This window comes from Schistocerca gregaria, chromosome 4 (assembly GCF_023897955.1).
Source record: "Schistocerca gregaria isolate iqSchGreg1 chromosome 4, iqSchGreg1.2, whole genome shotgun sequence".
NCBI lineage: Eukaryota > Metazoa > Arthropoda > Insecta > Orthoptera > Acrididae > Schistocerca > Schistocerca gregaria.
Window position 1 is genome coordinate 675,234,995 of NC_064923.1, and position 19,578 is coordinate 675,254,572.

A 19,578-nucleotide genomic window follows, 5' to 3' on the forward strand; every position below is an offset into this window, starting at 1 on the left:
CACTAAGCAGATTCAGAAGGATGTAGGTTGCAGTAGGTACTGGGAGATGAAGCAGCTTGCACAGGATAGAGTAGCATGGAGAGCTGCATCAAACCAGTCTCAGGACTGAAGACAACAACAACAGCGAACATTTGAACCAGAAAGAGCTATTGCCTTTGGGGGAGGGGGGGGGGGGGGTTGTATTCTCCTTCTGTACTGTTGCAAAAGCGAATTAGTAGTGGAGCATGCCACTGGGACATATTTAGATCTCGGATTTGTTTTTGGCGTGACAGTGGAGCCTTATGTGGTTACAGCTGGAATACCTAATACTCATTCTCCCACTGGGATTATATTAGCTTACAGTTCAAAAATCATGCAACAAAAGTACCCATTGTTCCCACAGTTTGCATTTTGTCCAGTTGTGCTGTGCTTCATGGTTTTAGGGGTAACTAATCGGTTCTGAACTTTCAGCTCAGTGTGAAATCTGGTGGGTGTAATCACAGAACACCTAAAGGCAGTTTGTAGGTCATAGACATACATAGTCAGTTTCTGTGTGAAACAGACAGAAACATGCTTCCATTGATTGCCTTGAGTAATTACTGGATGGCCAGAAGGCTCATCAAAAATTTATATCACATTTCATCTCCATTATCAAACAAGGCTGTGTTTTGACGTACCATTGAGAATACCTCTATAAAGAGAAAGCTCTCCCATAACCAGAGTCAACTGCTCTGGCCAACAGCTTGTTGATAATGGAGCATCTCTGAATGTAGTGGAAGGTAGATGAGCCACAGTGCTGCAAATCAGTTGTGAATTCAATATTGCCTTGATATGGGGTACAGAGGCTGTGCCCTGCATGTGTATTCACTTTACATCATGGAAATATTGTAATGTTGGTTCAGGAGCACTACTGTTGGATTCTCGAAGTGTGGTAAATCAAATAGGACTGTCAGTCATTGATATTTGTGCCACATACCCTCCACTATGTTCTATACAGTTGCATGCAAAAATACAGGGGGAATCACCAAAAATTTGCACACCTGTTATTTTGTCAATGGTTCAAGACTCGAAACAAGGTTTTTGGCAAATGAGTCGGCAGAGAAGCACATAATTTTATTTTATAGATAATACTCTTAACTTGTGAATCAACTATGTTCTTTTTTAAGTGGATTGTGATAATTTTTTTAACTGCATTCAAAAGTTATTTAATTTATGAATAAGTAATATAATGATTTTTTGGTGTTGACATTTAAACTTTGTGTATATATATCCAAGAAGTGTGCCGAAATTTCAAGGCAAGGTGGCTGAAAATTGACTGTCGGTGTGTAACCCCCACCAAGTGCGGCTCTTGTGCCACCCAGTGCTGTTATGTCAAGCTGCTCAACTGTTTACCTTTTTCCACAAAAGCTGTTTACTTGAACATGAGTAGGTATACGGATTTGGAATAGTTTACCAAAGTGCTTATGATTCAATATAAGCCAGCATATAGTTTGATCTACAGCATTCATAGCTGGCATTGTATCTATATTGTATAAAGGAAGGCCAGGAGGAAATACATTTTATAATAGAAGCATAAGCCTAACTTCTTTCTGCACATGATGACATAGCTTGGCATAGTAGCCCCACTTGGTAAAGTCCACACCACCCTAGCAGATTCCGATTGCCATGCCTTTCAACTTCAGCGCATTTCTGAGATTCTTTTGTAGAAAGATTCACCGCCAACATAAACAAGCGATAACTTTTAAATGATGTTAAAAGAAGTTTTATCATTTTGTTAAAAGAAGTTTTATCATTTTGTTAAAAGAAGTTTTATCATTTTGTTAAAAGAAGTTTTATCATTTTGTTAAAAGAAGTTTTATCATTTTGTTAAAAGAAGTTTTATCATTTTGTTAAAAGAAGTTTTATCATTTTGTTAAAAGAAGTTTTATCATTTTGTTAAAAGAAGTTTTATCATTTTGTTAAAAGAAGTTTTATCATTTTGTTAAAAGAAGTTTTATCATTTTGTTAAAAGAAGTTTTATCATTTTGTTAAAAGAAGTTTTATCATTTTGTTAAAAGAAGTTTTATCATTTTGTTAAAAGAAGTTTTATCATTTTGTTAAAAGAAGTTTTATCATTTTGTTAAAAGAAGTTTTATCATTTTGTTAAAAGAAGTTTTATCATTTTGTTAAAAGAAGTTTTATCATTTTGTTAAAAGAAGTTTTATCATTTCGTTAAAAGAAGTTTTATCATTTCATTTAGAAAAAGGAATATTTACTTCAGAGTCTCCATTGATCATAAATATAATACTCATACAAAAAAAGAGAGATAGGATTGGGGGGGGGGGGGGGGGGTCTCTCTCTCCCTCTGTCCCTACTGTCACTTGAGAAAAATCTCATTTCAATATCTTGAACTGTTTGCAGAATAAAAGGGTTCATAGTTCTAGGTGATTTGCAATGTATGACTAGATGCAGATTTGGACATAAACAACAAAAGTGAAATCAGTATGACAACTACACTTAAAACTCCTGATGGCAACTTCACATACAAAAGAAAATTATTTTACCAGCTAGCTGGCTTAGACTTTGTATGTACAGGAGATAGGCAAAATAATGTGAACACCTGTACTTACGTGACCCCCATGTGCCCGTGATACAGCTGCAATTCTTCTTGAAATACTGGTATATAATGATTGTACAGTCTCCAGCGGAATGTTATGCCACTCTTCGATCAGAACCTCTTCTAACTGCTGTAGTGACGGGGGAAGTGAAAATTTGCTCCTGAGTCTGCGCTTCAATACTGCTCACAAGTGTTCAATAATGTTGAAGTCCAGGGACTGTGCTGGCCAGGGAAGACACTTCAGTTCAGTTGCGTGCTCCTTATACCATGATTGTATTGTCCTGGCTGTGAGAATGGGTGCATTATCGTCCTGAAATATGGCATCATTGTTGGTGATCAACATTTGAATCATGGGGTGCACCTGATCACCTAAAATTTTCAGTTGATCGTTGGCTGTAACATGGCCTTTGAGAGTAATGACGAGACCAGCAGAATACCATGATATAGTTGCCCACGCCATCACACTTTCATCTCCATGCTTAACTCGTGGAATCAAGCAATCAGGATTGTAGACTTTTTTTTGTGTTCTCCAGATGTAAACCCAGCCTAATGTTCGAAATAACAAAAACATGGACTTGTCGTATCATATGACGTGTTTCCACTGATCATCCGTCCAAGATTTGTGCTCCTGACACCATGTTTACACTTCTTTGCTTTGGTTGTCATCACTAATGGTTTTGGTATAGCAGCTTGCCCATGAATATTTGCTTTATGCCGTTCTTGGCAGACATTGTTGATAAAAAGATGGGGTCTAGAAGATGGCTATTTAGCTCCACAGTCACTTTACTGCCATATTTTGTGTTGTTTCGACATAATTTGTGTTAGCATACAATCATTTCTGTTATATAGTTTTTATTTGCACCCACTATTACATTTACACGATGATGTCTTTCCGTGTTTTGTGTGATGTATCATGACTGTTGAAACAGTTGCTCTTGATGCATTCAATACTTATGGTGTCTTGGTTACTGATGCTCCAGCTAATTTGGCCCCCACAATCTGCCGTCTTTGAAACTCTTGTTAGGTCTTTTATTGCTTGTTGACCTCAGCCTCTGATTGCAAATATGAAGTTTGCACTGCTCGCAAATAACCTACGCTGATGCTTAGTCCGTACTGAACAAGCACAGTCCAGCACGACACATGCCTTACCTGTGCTGTTGATCATCAGACACAACCATCCCATTACTACCACTGTTCACATTATTTGCCTATCCCTTGTACTTTCATGCACAAACATGTTTTCAAAGATGAATGTTTGCCTTTGATTGTCATTAATTGAATTTTAAATATTAATGTCCAGGATATATTTTCATTGTTTACTGAGTGAACGGGCCCAAAGTGGAGTGCTGGATTTAGCTCTGAAGAGTGTGTTGTAAGAGTTTAGTTTTGTTACAGGGTAAACCACTACTTTCTTTAAAATTTGATTTTGTTCTGCAGGAGAGACTGGATCTCTGGGACAAACTGAAAGCTGAATATGATGCCGAGATAGCTGCTAAACCATCAGAGCCTATTGTAATCACTTTGCCTGATGGAAAGACTGTAGATGGCATGTCATGGCGTACTACCCCGTATGATGTAGCTAAAGGAATAAGGTATTGTTAAAAAACAGTTTTTGGTCTTTGTGTAGAAAGTAAAATTGAGCCATTTAAGTTATGCACAGAGAGTTTTTCTTGAGCAGGGCAGCCACAACTATGCAAGTCCATTTTGTAAAATGAAGAAACACCATAACAGTTGTGAAGCAACAATATTTTTTTGCTTATGCCACCTGTCTCATCTTTGGGTGCAAATTGTAATAATGAACATATTGTGTTACAAGACAGTGGGAGAGTATTCTCATGATTTTTAAATGTTGGATAAATAATTATATAAACATTTCTAAAATAAAATAAGAGATAATGGGACTTTACTTACAAATAAAATAACTTAACCATTGGAGGTCATCTTCAACCCAATATTTTCAAGAAACATGAGTTCCATTCCAAAAGAATAAAAGGGGAGAACTAGAAAAATTTGAAAAATTGAGAGCATGACTCAATTCCAAATTTCACCAGAATCACAAAACATGTAAGAAGCAATAAAGCCGTGAAGAGAAAGCACAAGTTTTGTGGAATTACTTACTTAAATGTATGCTGGTACAGCTCACCTCAAAATTCTCAGATAATTCAGTCTACGAGCACTGCGAACTTTATTTATCATTTTGTCACGTTGAGGTATGGTTCTTCGTATATATGACCACTGTCTTTAGCTGCTCAGGCCAGGCTGAAACTGTAACACATCAGACAGGAGCAACAATCTACAGAGGAGCAGGAAACGTAGAGGAATAGCAGGTTATGTGTGGGACAAGAGGAAACAATGTTCCCTGGTGGAATGCGCAGGGACTAGAGCTGGAAGACAAGGCTACCTGGTTCAGTGTCGAAGGCTGTGAGGAAAGGAGAGAAGGAAAAAAAGGGGAGTGGAAAGGAGAGGATAAGATAAAAGCAGGATGAGGAGTTGTGAGTTGGGAAGAGGTGATTGGACAGCGAGGCAGAAACTGTTCGGTGGAGGGTGTGGGGACATTAGGTTACCCTAAGTTGAGACTGGGATGATTTGGGGAGCAAATAATGTGTTGTAAGGATAACTCCCCATCTGCGGAGTTCAGAAAAGCTGGTGGTAGAGAGGAGCATCCAGATGGCTTGGGTTGTGAAATAGCCATTAAAATCAAGCTTGTTATGCAACAGTATGGTCCACTGTGTTCTTGGACACTGTTTGGCAGTGGCCGTTCATCCTGTTGGATACCTGGTTTGGTAGTCATACCAATATAAAAAGCTGAGCAGTGATTGCGTTAGAGCTGCTATTGCAGAAGACCTGGCCTATGATTGGGTAGGGTAAGCTCATGACAGAACTGGAATAGGTAGTGCTGGTTGGTTAGATTGGGAAGGTCTTGCATCTGGGTCTTCCACAGGGATATAATCCCTATGACAAGGGGTTGGGATTGGGAGAAGCATAGGGATGGATAAGGTTGCTGTGTGTGTGTGTGTGTGTGTGTGTGTGTGTGTGTGTGTGTGTGTGTGTGTGTGTGTGTGTGGAGGGGGGGGGGACACAGAACACCACTTTAGGAGAAGGTGGGAAGGATCTTGAATAGGATGTCCCTCATATCAGGGCATGATGGTAGAGGAACAAATCCCTGGTGGAGGAAATGGTTCAGTTCTTCTGGTGAGGGCTCGTATTAGATCACAAGAGGGGTGCTCTTTTGTAGCTGTTTCTTGGGGATATGTATATGTGCTTTCGGTCAAAGTCTTCTTCAGAAAAGAAAAACACTGACATTTTCACGTTGCTGTAGTTCTTATTTCATGTGAGGGTTGTTGACTTTTTGATTGTGGCTACAGAGTTGTAGAGGTGGCTAAACTAAATTTTGTACTATGCTGTTGATAATCTTAGTTCAAATGAATATTCATTTTTTTCTAGTCAGGGCCTGGCAGATAACACAGTAATTGCCAAAGTTGATGGAGTTGTTTGGGACTTAGATAGGCCACTGACCAATAGCTGCAAGCTTCAGTTGCTGAAGTTTGATGATGAAGAAGGTATGTTACACAACAATCTTCACTAGATTTTAATGCAGTAATTTCTCTTTCATGTTAGGCGTAATGTTGCTCATTTGTACGTTTGTCATAAGTAGTGAACTAAAAAAATTACATTTGAGATAAATGTGAATTCTGTCTCAAAATTCACAAAAAACAAAATTACTGAATAAATGATACTTCATGGCAAGTTGAAACAATTTTTTCAGAGATAGTTTGGCATAGCTTTATTTTCTGCATATAAATATCATAAATGTAACCAGTTTTTTGTTACTGATATTGTACATCACTTCACTTGGCAAAGCCCAATTTGTAAATATAATGTGCATAAGAGTGTGTTTGCAAAATAAAAAGTTCATGAATGCAATGATGTATTAGTGTGCTCAGTGCTCTGGTGCTGCATCGATTGTGAGTGACTGAATTGTCTACAAGATACATGCCATGTAATGCTACCTCGTACTTAGTCATACAATGTAGCATCTTAGAACAAAATAATACCTAAATTTGTCTGCTGATTAAAGTTCATAAATTCATATAGTGTGAACACTTTAATGTGGTAATTTTAGGTAGTGGGTGTTTTGAACTGTGATTGTATCAAATACCAGTAGAGGTCGGGCTTGAACTACATCGTGTACGATACTGCCAGCCTCAGCAGACAAGTACGCAGTAGCTGTTACCAGATGCTTTATGTTTGCATTGTGTTCTTATTTCGAAATGAGTGAAGAGAAATATCATGGTCCTTCATGGAGTTTGATTATGACCCTCATAACACCAGAAGTGGCTGGCAATTCTTTGTATCAGTTCTGCTTTTGCAGAAACACTGAACACAGATGTGCCCTGCTAGAGGGAGTTGGGGCTTGTTTCCCTCGCACCACTGCTCCTCTCTGGCACTCATAATTCTAGTTTATTTAGGCTCACAGCAGACTTCCAGTTTATGGTATCCGTACTCTGCACTATACTGAAAAGAATTCAAAACCTGTCAGCTTATTTCGATCACACTGAAAGTCTTCACATAACATGCAAATAGACCTATACTTTTGTGCAAAGCACCTTATCAGTTCTATCTATAGCATTTTCAAGCATGGGTCGCAGAGCTAGGAATGGCCACAAAAGATTGAAAACAACATTCTTTGTATTTAGTAATTGTGCAACTGGTTGAGAAGAGAAAAATAATCTCGAGAAACACCTAGAATCAAAGAAGAACCCTATTCACTGGTGAGAAAATACTGCAGCTTGTCAACAGAAACATGCTGCAGCTTCTCAACAGAAACAATCATTTGTTGAAAACTTTAAGTAGAGGCAAAGGAGGAAAACAAACAGAGACAATTTTGTAAAAAAAAGAGTGCAAGTTTTTGCAAAAGTAAACATTCCAGTCAAAGAGCTGCCCCAATCACCAAATTTTTAACAGACAGTTTCAGAGAACTAAGGCTTCGTCTTCAAGTACATAGTGTGGACAAGCTTTTAATTTTAGTTCCTAATCATTTACAAAAAAAGTAAGTAAATAAAAATTATGCAAAACTTGCTAAAAATAGATGCTAAATTTTCAGCTTCTTACTCATAAAGTAATACTTCTACTAGAACACCTCAATTACCATAACTGACAATTGTAAAAGAAATAGCTGGAAGGAAGCCTATGCTTGCCTGATTTCATAAAGTTAATGACTCTAGGAATGTAGTAGAATCCCGTAGGTATTGCTCACATGGGAATTGTGAGGGAAAAATAAGATTAATTACAGCACCTCACACAGGCATTTAATCAGTTATTCTTCCTGTACCCATACATGAATGGAACAGGAAGAAATCATGATAACTGGTAAAAATAGGATTTTCCCTCTGTCATGCAGTTAAGTTGTTGCAAAGTAAAGATGTAAACAAAGTCTTGAAATGAATTTCTTTTTTTTCTGTGGAAATGTGGAAACCATTCGCTCTTGCTTCTTGCAAATGTATAACCTATCTTAAGCAGTAAAAAGGTAGTATTAAACCATCTCCCTTCATATAATGTCTTTGTGACAGTGATCTAAGGTCAATTTCCTGAAAGAGAATGTTTGCCTGTAAACCTGTGTTCTTATTAACCTGTAATACAGCCTACTGATTATTTATCCAGCCTTTAAAGTCAGTGTTAATCTGAAGTACCTCCACCTCACAGGATAACACGACACATTGCACTACATAAACCTCTTACTTTTCCCACTTCCCTGCTGCTGCCACTAGTATGTCAATCATGTTGTTTGCTTTAATTTAGAACTCTCACAGATATTTTATTGATGCTTTAACTTGTGTACAGGATGACATGAGTTGGAATTCTGTTTGGTGTGAGGAATGGCATCTTGCTCTTAATGTGAAAAAAAATGTGAGTTAGTATAGATGAGTAGCAGACAATCAAGTAACATTTTGATATAGTATAATTGGTTGTGTGCTTTAAAGAGCAGGCATAATGTTCCAGAGTGACATGAAATGGAATGAGCATTTAAGGTATGTTGTTGGGAAGGTTAATAGTTAACTTTGGTTTATTGAGAGAAATCTAGGAAAGAGTTGTTCATCATAAAATGTTGACTGCCAATGGCAAGGAAAGCACTTCTGAAGAAGAGAAATTTGTTAACATCAAGTATAGATTAAGTGTCAGGAAGTCGTTTCTGAAAGTATTTATATGGAGTATAGCCATGTATGGAAGTGAAACATGGACAATAAATAGTTTGGACAAGAAAGGAATAGAAGCTTTCGAAATGTGGTGCTACAGAATAATTTTGAAGATTAGGTAGGTAGATCACGTAACTAATGAGGAGGTATTGAATAGGGTTGGGGAGAAGAGAAGTTTGTGGCAGAACTTGACTAGAAGAAGGGGTTGGTTGGTAGGATATGTCATGAGGCATCAAGGGATCACAAATCTAGCATTGGAGGTCAGCGTGGAGGGTAAAAATCCTAGAGGGAGACCAAGAGATCAATACACTAAGCAGATTCAGAAGGATGTAGGTTGCAGTAGGTACTAGAAGATGAAGGAGCTTGCACAGGATAGATTAACTTGGAGAGCTGCATCAAACCAGTCTCAGGACTGAAGACCACAACAACAACAGCATAGGAGACAGTGTACAGATCACTTGCATGACTCATTCTTGGGTACTTATTGAGTGTTTGGAATCCTCACAAAGTGGGATTAAAGGAAAATGTCGAAAAAATTCAGAGGTGTGCTACTAGATTTGTTACCAGTAGGTTCAGTTAACATGCAAGTAATATCGAAATTCTCCATGAATTCAAATGGGAATCCCTGGTGGGGCTAGGACATTCCTTTCACCAAACACTATTGAGAAAGTTTAGCAAATCAGCATTTGCAACAGGTCACAGAATGATCCTACTGACAGCAAGATACATCTCACATAAGGACCACAAAGACAAGATGAGAGAGATTCGGGCTCATATGGAAGCAGAAACATATAGACAGTTGTTTTCCCTCATTCCATTCGCGAAAGGATCAGGTAATAAAATACTAAATGTAAATGAAAACCAATTTCCATATATTGAGAAAATATCTTAAAGTCCAAAGTTTCTATACTGACATACATGAGATTTCTTAATGAAACTTCCTGACTTATTAAAATTGAGCAACAAATGTGCATTAAAATATAGCCTTTTTCCATTTTGGGCATCATATGAGGGTTGTTTCAAAAATAAAGTTCCCACATTTTTTAAGGAATTTTTCATTCGGAAAAACGATTACACCATTGGAAACGACGATCTTTAAGCTATTTTTCCACATAGTCACCATTTTTTTCTATGCTTATTTTTTGTGAGGTAACCCACTTTTTCATTCCCACCTCAGATAAGTCTACCAACAACCCATTGACAAACTTGGAAACTTCTTTGAACTCCTCATCCATCTGGAATCGTAGACCGCCTAGGTGCTCCTTCAATTTCCGAAACAGATGGAAATCACTGGGTGCCAAATCGGGGCTGTAGATTATCTCCTTCGTTTGTTGCGACACATGTGGACGAGCGTTGTCACAATGCAGCCTAACGCCTTTGCTGAGTTTTCCCCTACGACAATTTTGGATTGCCCGTCTTAAGCTTTTTCAAGGTCTCACAATAATCTGTTGAGTTCATGGTAGACATTCTAGGCATAAAATCAGTGAGCAGTACACCACGCCAGCCCCAAAACACCAATGCCATGACCGAGCGAGGTGGCGCAGTGGTTAGCACACTGGACTCGTATTCGGGAGGACGACGGTTCAATCCCGTCTCCGGCCATCCTGATTTAGGTTTTCCGTGATTTCCCTAAATCGCTTCAGGCAAATGCCGGGATGGTTCCTTTGAAAGGGCACGGCCGATTTCCTTCCCAATCCTTCCCTAACCCGAGCTTGCGCTCCGTCTCTAATGACCTCGTTGTCGACGGGACGTTAAACACTAACCACCACCAATGCCATGATTTTTCCTGCTGACAGCTGCTGCTTAAACTTCTTTGGTGATGGTGATGGTGATGTGATGTGTTTCCATTGGCGCGATTGTTCTTTTATTTCTGGAATAATGTTATTGCAGCATAATTCATCCCCCATAACAATGGATTCGAGGAAGTCTTCCTTATTCTCGTCACATTCTCTCCAGAACTTCAGAGCACAATCGCCGCGCTGCTGTTTGTGGACTTCCGAAAGCATGTGCGGCACCCAGCTTGCGTACGCCTTGTGGTAACCTAGCTTTTCAATCAATATCCTGTCAATTGAAGCTTCAGAAGCCTCAGGAATTTGAGCAGCCAGTTGCCGGATGGTGATTTGCTATCTTCGAGCAGGATTTTCTCAACTTTCACCACAACTTTGTCGTAGATCGATGGCCTCCCACTTCGTTGTTTGTCGTGAACGTCCGTACAGCCATTGGCAAACTCCCTACATCATTTGGGGATGCGTTGAATGCTTATACATGTTTCCCCATACACTTCATTCAATTGCCGATTAATTTCTACAGGTGGTAACTTTCTGGTGTGCATAAATTGGAAGACCACATGAATTTCACACCTGGTGGTGATGGCCTCTGTTGCTTATGGCTGTCAGGCCGGTACTGACCATTGCAGAGCCATGCTGGTTGTTGGAATCGGTGGTGGGGGATCCAGTAAACACAGTGGTGTTGCCAGATTTCGCATTGAACCATGCATACAAAGAGCACAGAGTTGGGAACCTTACTTTTGAAACAACCCTTGTATTTACCAACTGGTAGCATCAGCACACCTCATTCAAATCTTACTGCTCTGCAAAACTCGCAGGAGCTATTTTGTGACATTTGCAGAAATAGAACTCATGTTGCAAAATTGTGTGCCAGAGACTGGCTCAGCCACAAGTTTTAGGTTGTTCCCAGAATGAAACTTTTTGTCTGGAGTAGAGTATACTCACTAACTGAGGCTAAATCTTTGCCCACTTGTTCAAGACTCAGTACAGCTCACAGATTTAATCTACTTATATACTCTGCAAACCACCATGAGGTGCATGTTAGAGGGTACACCCCATTTTACCAGTTATTGGGGTTTCTTCCCATACCATTAGCATATGGTGAGCATTAAGAATGATTGTCTGAATGCCTCTGTGTGTGCAATAATTATTCTGCTCTTATCCTCACAATCCTTACGTGAGTGATATGTTGTATATTCTTTCTCGTAACTTTGTTAATAGCCTTTGTCGGGGTAGTTTACATCTATCTTCAAGAGTCTTCCAGTTCAGTTCTTTCACTATCTCTGTGACACTCTTCTGCATATCAAACAACCCTATGATCATTTGTGCTGCCTTTGTGTGTGTGTGTGTGTACGTTCAATAACTCCTGTTAGTCCTATTTGGTATGAGTCCTCACACAATTCAGCAATATTCTATAATGGGAAAAATATATCTAAAAACAAAGGTGATGTGACTTACCAAACAAAAGCGCAGGGAGCCCTTAAAACCCACATCCTTTCATCTTTCCCTCTCCTTCCCACTTTCCTGACGAAACAACCGCCAGTTGCGAAAGCTTGAATTTTGTGTGTATGTTTGTATTTGTTTGTGTGTCTATCGACCTGCCAGCACTTTTGTTTGGTAAGTCTCATCATCTTTGTTTTTAGATATTTTTCCCACGTGGAATGTTTCCCTCTATTATATTCATATTCTATAATGGGCCGCACAAGTTGTCAATCTTTGCACCACTTTGAAATGTTATCAAGATCTGACTGAACATTTATGCAGCCTCTTTCAAACAGTACTTCATCATAGGTAACTGCATCGTCTGCAAAAATTCTGAGGTTACTATTAATATTATCTCCTAGGTCATTATTATACAGCATGAACAGCAAGGGTCCCAATACCCTTCCGTGGAGAATCTGTGAGAAGTTGTATGATACATTCATGACACAGTGAAAGATTCATTTTTGATGCCCATTGCTTATTGAGGTAATATGTGCAATAAAGCAATAGTAATTAATTCTTCTTCAGTTCTGACTTTTTACCGCTTTGTTCTCTTTATGTTCTCATGTTCAACCCTTTTGCTACTACAGACATGCTCTCTGCACTGACGATGTTGAGTGTTTATGGAAAAAATTCAAGGCAATTGTAAAATGCGTTTTAGACAGGTATGTGCCGATTAAAACTGTGAGGGGTGGAAAAAACCCACCGTGGTTCAACAACAAAGTTATGAAACTACTGCAAAAGCAAAGAGAGCTTTACTGCAAGTTTAAATGCAGCTAAAACCTCTCAGACAAACAGAAGCTAAAGAATGTCAAAGTTAGTGTAAGGAGGGCCATGCATGAAGCGTTCAGTGAATTCGAAAGTAAAATTCTATGTACCGACTTGACAGAAAATCCTAGGAAGTTCTAGTCTTATGTTAAATCACTAAGTGAATCAAAACAGCATACCCAGACACTCTGGGATGATGATGGCATTGAAACAGAGGATGACACGTGTAAAGCTGAGATACTAAACACCTTTTTCCAAAGCTGATTCACAGAGGAAGACCACACTGCAGTTCCTTCTCTAAATCCTTGCACAAACGAAAAAATGGCTGACACCGAAATAAGTGTCCAAGGAATAGAAAAGCAACTGGAATCACTCAACAGAGGAAAATCCTCTGGACCTGACGGGATACCAATTCGATTCTACACAGAGTACGCGAAAGAACTTGCCCCTTCTAACAGCCCTGTACCGCAAGTCTCTAGGGGAACAGAAGGTTCCAAATGATTGGAAAAGAGCACAGGTAGTCCCAGTTTCAAGAAGGGTCGTCGAGCAGATGCGCTAAACAATTGGCCTATATCTCTGACTTCAAACTGTCCTTGACTTCTGGAAGGCATTCAGTACAGTTCCGCACTGTCGCCTGATAAACAAAGTAAGAGCCTATGGAATATCAAACCAGCTGTGTGGCTGGATTGAAGAGTTTTTAGCAAACAGAACACAGCATATTGTTCTCAATGGAGAGATGTCTACAGACGTTGAAGTAACCTGTGGCGTGCCACAGGGGAGTGTTATGGGACCATTGCTTTTCGCAATATATAAAAATGACCTAGTATATAGTGTCGGAAGTTCCATGCGGCTTTTCGCGGATGATGCTGTAGTATACAGAGAAGTTGTAGCATTAGCAAATTGCTGCGAAATGCAGGAAGACCTGCAGCGGATAGGCACTTGGTGCAGGGAGTGGCAACTGACCCGTAACATAGACAAATGTAATGTATTGCGAATACATAGAAAGAAGAATCCTTTAGTGTATGATTATATGATAGCGAAACAAACGCTGGTAGCAGTTACTTCTGTAAAATATCTGGGAGTATGTGTATGGAACAATTTGAAGTGGACTGATCGTATCAAATTAATTGTTGGCAAGGTGAGTGCCAGGTTGAAATTCGTTGGGAGAGTCCTTAGAAAATGTAGTCCATCAACAAAGGAGGTGGCTTACAAAACACTCGTTAGATCTATACTTGAGTATTGGTCATCAGTGTTGGATCCGTACCAGGTCAGGTTGACTGAGGAGATAGAGAAGATCCAAACAAAAGCAGCGCGTTTCGTCACAGGGTTATTTGGTAAGTGTGATAGCGTTATGGAGATATGTAGCAAATTCAAGTGGCAGACTCTGCAAGAGAGGTGTTCTGCACCGCGGTGTAGCTTGATGTCCATGTTTCTGGATGAGATAGCGGATATATTTCTTCCCCCTACTTATACCTCCCAAGGAGATCACGAATGTAAAATTGGAGAGATTCGAGCACGCACAGAGGCTTTCCAGCAGTCATTCTTCCTGCAAACCATACCCAACTAGAACAGGAAATGGAGGTAATGACAGTGGCACGTAAAGTGCCCTCTGCCACACACTATTGGGTGGCTTGCGGAGTATAAATGTAGTAGTAGATGTAGATTTATGGGGGTCAAAGTTATACTTCGTTTATGCTTGTGGCTATATTGTGCCCGTATTCTACACTACGGCAGTTGGAAAACAAAATCTGTCATGTTTTTCGATTGTGCCGAAATTCTTTCTGTATCGGTCTAATAGATTTACTTTTGGTCCCACTGCCATGGCAAGTGCCTTGTCAAATCTGTCAGCAGCATTGTCAAGTGTGGGTCATGTGGCTATAAATGCCCACAAAATATTGAAATTTAATGTTTGGCAGATTTTGTAACTATTGAAATGGGTGGGAAAAGACAAGTAATGTTCAGAAACATATTAAATTGGAAACACATTCAGTTCACTGATGGGGAAAATGTTGCTGCTTTTTCACAGAACAATCATTTTCTGAAAGCCTAAATATAGAAAAATAGAAGAAAATATTCATTTAATACCAAGAAAATAGGTACAAATTTTAACACAAATATCAGCGAATTTTGCCAAAAATAGCTGCTGCATTTTCCGGCCTCTAGTCATTAGTTTCCATCCAGGTTTGAATGTTCAGTTTGTAGTAATTGACACAGGAAGTCATTGAGTGAAAGAAAAGTATAAGCTATGTTCGCTAAGGAACTGTTACAGGCTCTCTGTTGTCCTTGCTCTACATAAGCAGTGTAGGAGATTATCTGAGCAGTCCTCTTATATTGCTGGCAGATGATGCTATTATTTGTGGTCTAATAAACTTGTCAGAAGGTCAGTACGAACAACAAAATAATTTGCAGAAGATAGCTGCATGAGGCGAAAAGTGGCAATTCCAAACAAATAAAAAGCAGAGGTTGAAATTACTGCTTCAGTTGTAAATTTCTTTATTTTCACATGACCGGTTTTGGACTTACAATTCCATCCCCAGGAGTTCTGTGCTCATAGGCAGCACAGTGCACTGGTACACACAGCGCTCGGGGACCACAGCATAGCTACGACACCTGAGGATGGGCTTATAACAGTCCAAAACAGGTCATGTGAAAATAAAGAAATTTACAACTGAAGCAGTATTTTCAACCTCTGCTATAATCCTCAGTTGCTTATGTTCTTCTAACAGGATTGTTACAATTAAAAAGGTTGAGGTCCTCCACTGGAGTACTAGAAAAGTTCTGTTAAATATCACTTACGCAATAGGTCATACGAATTTATTAAGGGATGTTGATTAAACTAAATACATTGGAATTACAATTACCAATAATTTAGATTCTAACTATTGCACAGAAAATGTTGTCGGGAAAGGTGAACTGGAGACTGTGTTTTATTGGCAGAACACTTAGGTCAGTCAACTTTAGATACCATCTACACTACACTTCTCTATCCTCTACTCGAGTATTGCTGTGCTGTATGTGATTCTTACCATATAGGATTGACAGAGGACATTAAAAAGATTCAGAAAAGGGCAGTTCATTTTGTAGTACTGCGAAATAGGGAAGTGTGTGTTACAGATATGATAAGCGAGTAGGTGTGGCAGTCATTAAAACAAAGGTATTTTTTGGTGTGGCAAGATCTTTTCATGAAATTTCAATCACTAGCATTCTTTTCCGAATTTGAAAATATTTTGTTGCACCATCTACATAGGGAGAATTGTGTATCATGAAAAAATAAGAGAAAAGAGAGCTCACACAGCAAGATTAAGTGTTAAATGTAAAGTAGTCCCGTGAACACACTGCCAGACACTTATGGGTTATTTGCAGAGTAGTCATGTACATGTAATTATGGACATGATTATTCCTTGCAAACTTTTCTGTATGATCTACAACAAATTCTTTGAGAAAAAAAAAATATAATCTAGCTGCACTTAGTGTTTGCAAAATGGTCATGTTCCTTTGACACCTGTTAGTTCAGTGAAGCTTTTATTTTTGAAACGTGTGTATGAAGAGCATTTTTTATTGTAATAATATAGGCAATATCTATAATAACTTGTTGATTAGCTTCTCTCATGACATGCTCATACAAAAAGTGCTGAACTTTTGTCATTCAGTAAGCAGATTGTTACCTACCAGTAGGAGATTCGTAGAAGAGATTGGGAAAACTGTTAGAAAATAGGAATGTCATTTGTCTTCTAAAAAGGTTTGTAACAATATTATGAGAAGGAAAGTTGCTTCTCACTATATAGTGGACATGCCGAGTCACAGATAGGCACAACAAAGAGATTTCAGTTGCCTGAGTCTGCAGTCATATGTGATTGTTGCATTTGCGTGGGTGTATTTGTGTGTGCATTGTTGACGAAGGCCCATGTCCGAAAGCTTTAATTGTGAGAGTCTTTCTGTTGTGCCTATCTGTGACTCAGCATCTCCGCTATATGGTGAGTAGCAACTTTCCTTCTCATAATACTGTTGCATTCCATTCTGGATTTTCCATTGTTTGATTTTAAAAAGGTTTAGTTTTTGTGATATGCTCCTAGCTCTTCTCATTACACAGGTTTCTGGAGAGAGAGAAAATATACAAAAATCAGGAAAAAATGTTTTCAGTCTTTTGTTTTCTTCCTTTTCCTAGTTTCCCCAATCAGTGCTATTGTTGCATGTTCAGTTGTATAGGGAAAATCTAACATCACTGTGTGACTAAATTTTTCTTTTATTGCAGCCCAGCAAGTATTCTGGCATTCATCAGCACACATTCTTGGTGAAGCAATGGAGAGGATATATGGAGGTTGTTTATGCTATGGGCCTCCCATTGAGAATGGATTTTACTACGATATGTTTCTGGAGGACAGACAGGTAGCAGAAACTCTCTCAGTTTATGACAATGAAGGAATTTAATTAGCTGATGGCTGCTGGAAGAAATTCATTATGTTACTACTACTCTTGTATGCATAGATTACTGATGCTTTGCCCATTTATTAATAGTTCTCAAATAATGTAGGTTACAGCATACATTCAGTTTTCTTCTATGTCAGTCAGTGCTGCATAATGTTTGGTTGCTACACTGATTTTGGCTCCCTGTACATAGACAGCATTGGAATAGTAGTTACTGCTCTCTGTAACACAGAATTTGGGTGGATTGAGATTGCATAGGCATTGGGCTTCTTTTATAAAATCATGTATTAACAACATAAGTATTTTCACACAAACACAATCACATCAGTAGAATATTAGGCAATGAATAAGGACTCAGTAATATTCTGATCAGAGCTAATACTTATGTAAATATGGGTATTGCACAATAATAAAATAAGTATAAATTTTGCTCAGCAACACAATACTTAAAATTTGTTTCAGCCAGTGCGGAACACAAGCAGGCACCAGCCAAGAACAACAGAGCAGAAAACAGAATATTCAAACTCTCCAACCATAACATATTCCAATTGGGCAGTAATATAAACACATCACGAATAAAACCACAACAGTGTCTACCTTTATTACCACAGACCTCCACTAGCAACTTAATACTGTTACATACAACAGGGTTACCAAGGCTATCTAGTCTGTGGATAACAACAGCAATGTGAAATTCAGGAAAATTATAGCTATGTACAAAAGTAGAACTTGTTCTCAACATGATTACAACTTCACAGTGCACAATATCTGCTGTACAAATAATCTCAGTCTAATAAGTTGTCCACCAAATGCTGCAGGGCACAAAAGCACACTCCCAGTGTTCCGTATATTACAGCAATAAGAAAATTGTTCTCTCTGTGTCTGGTTGTGGTTGTGGTTGTGGTTGTCATCTTATGGCCACGTAAAAACAGGTCCACCCTCCAGGTAGGCAATGTCCACAACAGCGTGGCCATGCCCTGCTTTCAGTGCACAGGCTGCCCAGCTCATCAGCGTGCCATGTTCCAGCTGAAATTCTACTTCAGTGGCTAACCACCAATTAACTGCTCTCCACTCCGCTTCTTCGCTAGAGGAAGAGCGTAGAGCAATTGCATCAAAGCCTGTGCATAGAACGAGCCCTGTGGTGGAGAGTGTCATCCAAAATCTGCCAAACTTAGCCCTAGCAGCATGAAGTCCAAAAGTACCACTTTGCATGGCACATCTCTTTGTTGACTTTGTTATGTTTTTATGAGTATATATGACGACATTCCTGTGTAGTCACCCTTGTTTAGTGAAGTATGTAACAGTGCACAGTTTATCGGTGTCTGGCCCTATTTAAATGATCCAAGGAGTCATTTCTCTCTGCACTTTATATTGTGTGGGAATTGATTTATATGAACTGAACTGAACTTCTGTGCTGAAAATTGTTTTTGGTAACTCTTTTTGCAACAAGTAATCGTTACTATTATTATTATTATTATTATTATTATTATTAGTAGTAGTAGTAGTAGTAGTAGTAGTAGTAGTAGTAGTATACATTATAGATAGTATTTGTAACAATAAACACAGCAAATGAATTCACTATGCTGGATTTCTTATGTTACCTGCAGTCAGATATTTCCCAAGCATTTTGGACTGCATGATGCATCAGCAGATAATATGTGTAGATGCAATCTGTAGCCTTCTTCTGTTGTTTCAACCCTAAGATTTTTCTTATGATTTTTATTTCTAATTTCTTGATATTTTCTTGTGCATAATTCTAATCTATGACGAAAGATTGTGAAGCCTATAAAGGTTTCTGTCTAAGTGACACTATTGTAATGTCTCACTTTTACATTACAATGATAGACATGATTTGTTGGGATGATACCAGTCTTACCGTATTCACAAAAGAAATGCCTCAAATAGTGATAATATTAGCTAAGGGATTTAGAATTATTGTGAATACTTCACATATGTTAAGCATCAAAACCAATCCTTAAAGTAAGTGGACAAAAAAAAAAGGAGCATAAGACCATCTAATTGTTCAAAGAACCATCTCTACACAGTCTAATAAATATACCTGTATGACTGCTAAGTGAACTGGGAAGAAAGTTTAAGATTTGAATGACTGATAACAATTTACCACAATATATGCTGACAAAGATGGAAATTCTAAACCAACAACATAATTTTGTTTCAACAGAGGATGAATTGTAAACTTGACAAATCAACAAAATTGGTGAGCTAAGAAAATTTTCTGTTTTGTAATTGAAATAATGTTTTTGGGTCTAACACTTCTTGTAAGCAATGCAATGGATACAAGAAAGCATGTAAATACACAGATATAATTATTTAATCAATGTGTAAC

General features: G+C 38.6%; 1 protein-coding gene across 9 annotated transcripts in view; it reads left to right on the top strand.

Annotated features, from left to right (window-relative positions):
• Positions 1-19,578, top strand: part of LOC126268086 (threonine--tRNA ligase 1, cytoplasmic) — a 136,943-nt gene that overhangs the window by 43,724 nt on the left and 73,641 nt on the right. For all 9 annotated transcript variants that reach the window (XM_049973591.1, XM_049973588.1, XM_049973590.1 and 6 more), the window contains 3 exons: positions 4,013-4,167; positions 6,020-6,135; positions 17,059-17,192. In XM_049973591.1, coding sequence (XP_049829548.1) covers positions 4,013-4,167; positions 6,020-6,135; positions 17,059-17,192 — 405 coding nt within the window. The remainder of the gene's footprint in view (positions 1-4,012; positions 4,168-6,019; positions 6,136-17,058; positions 17,193-19,578) is intronic.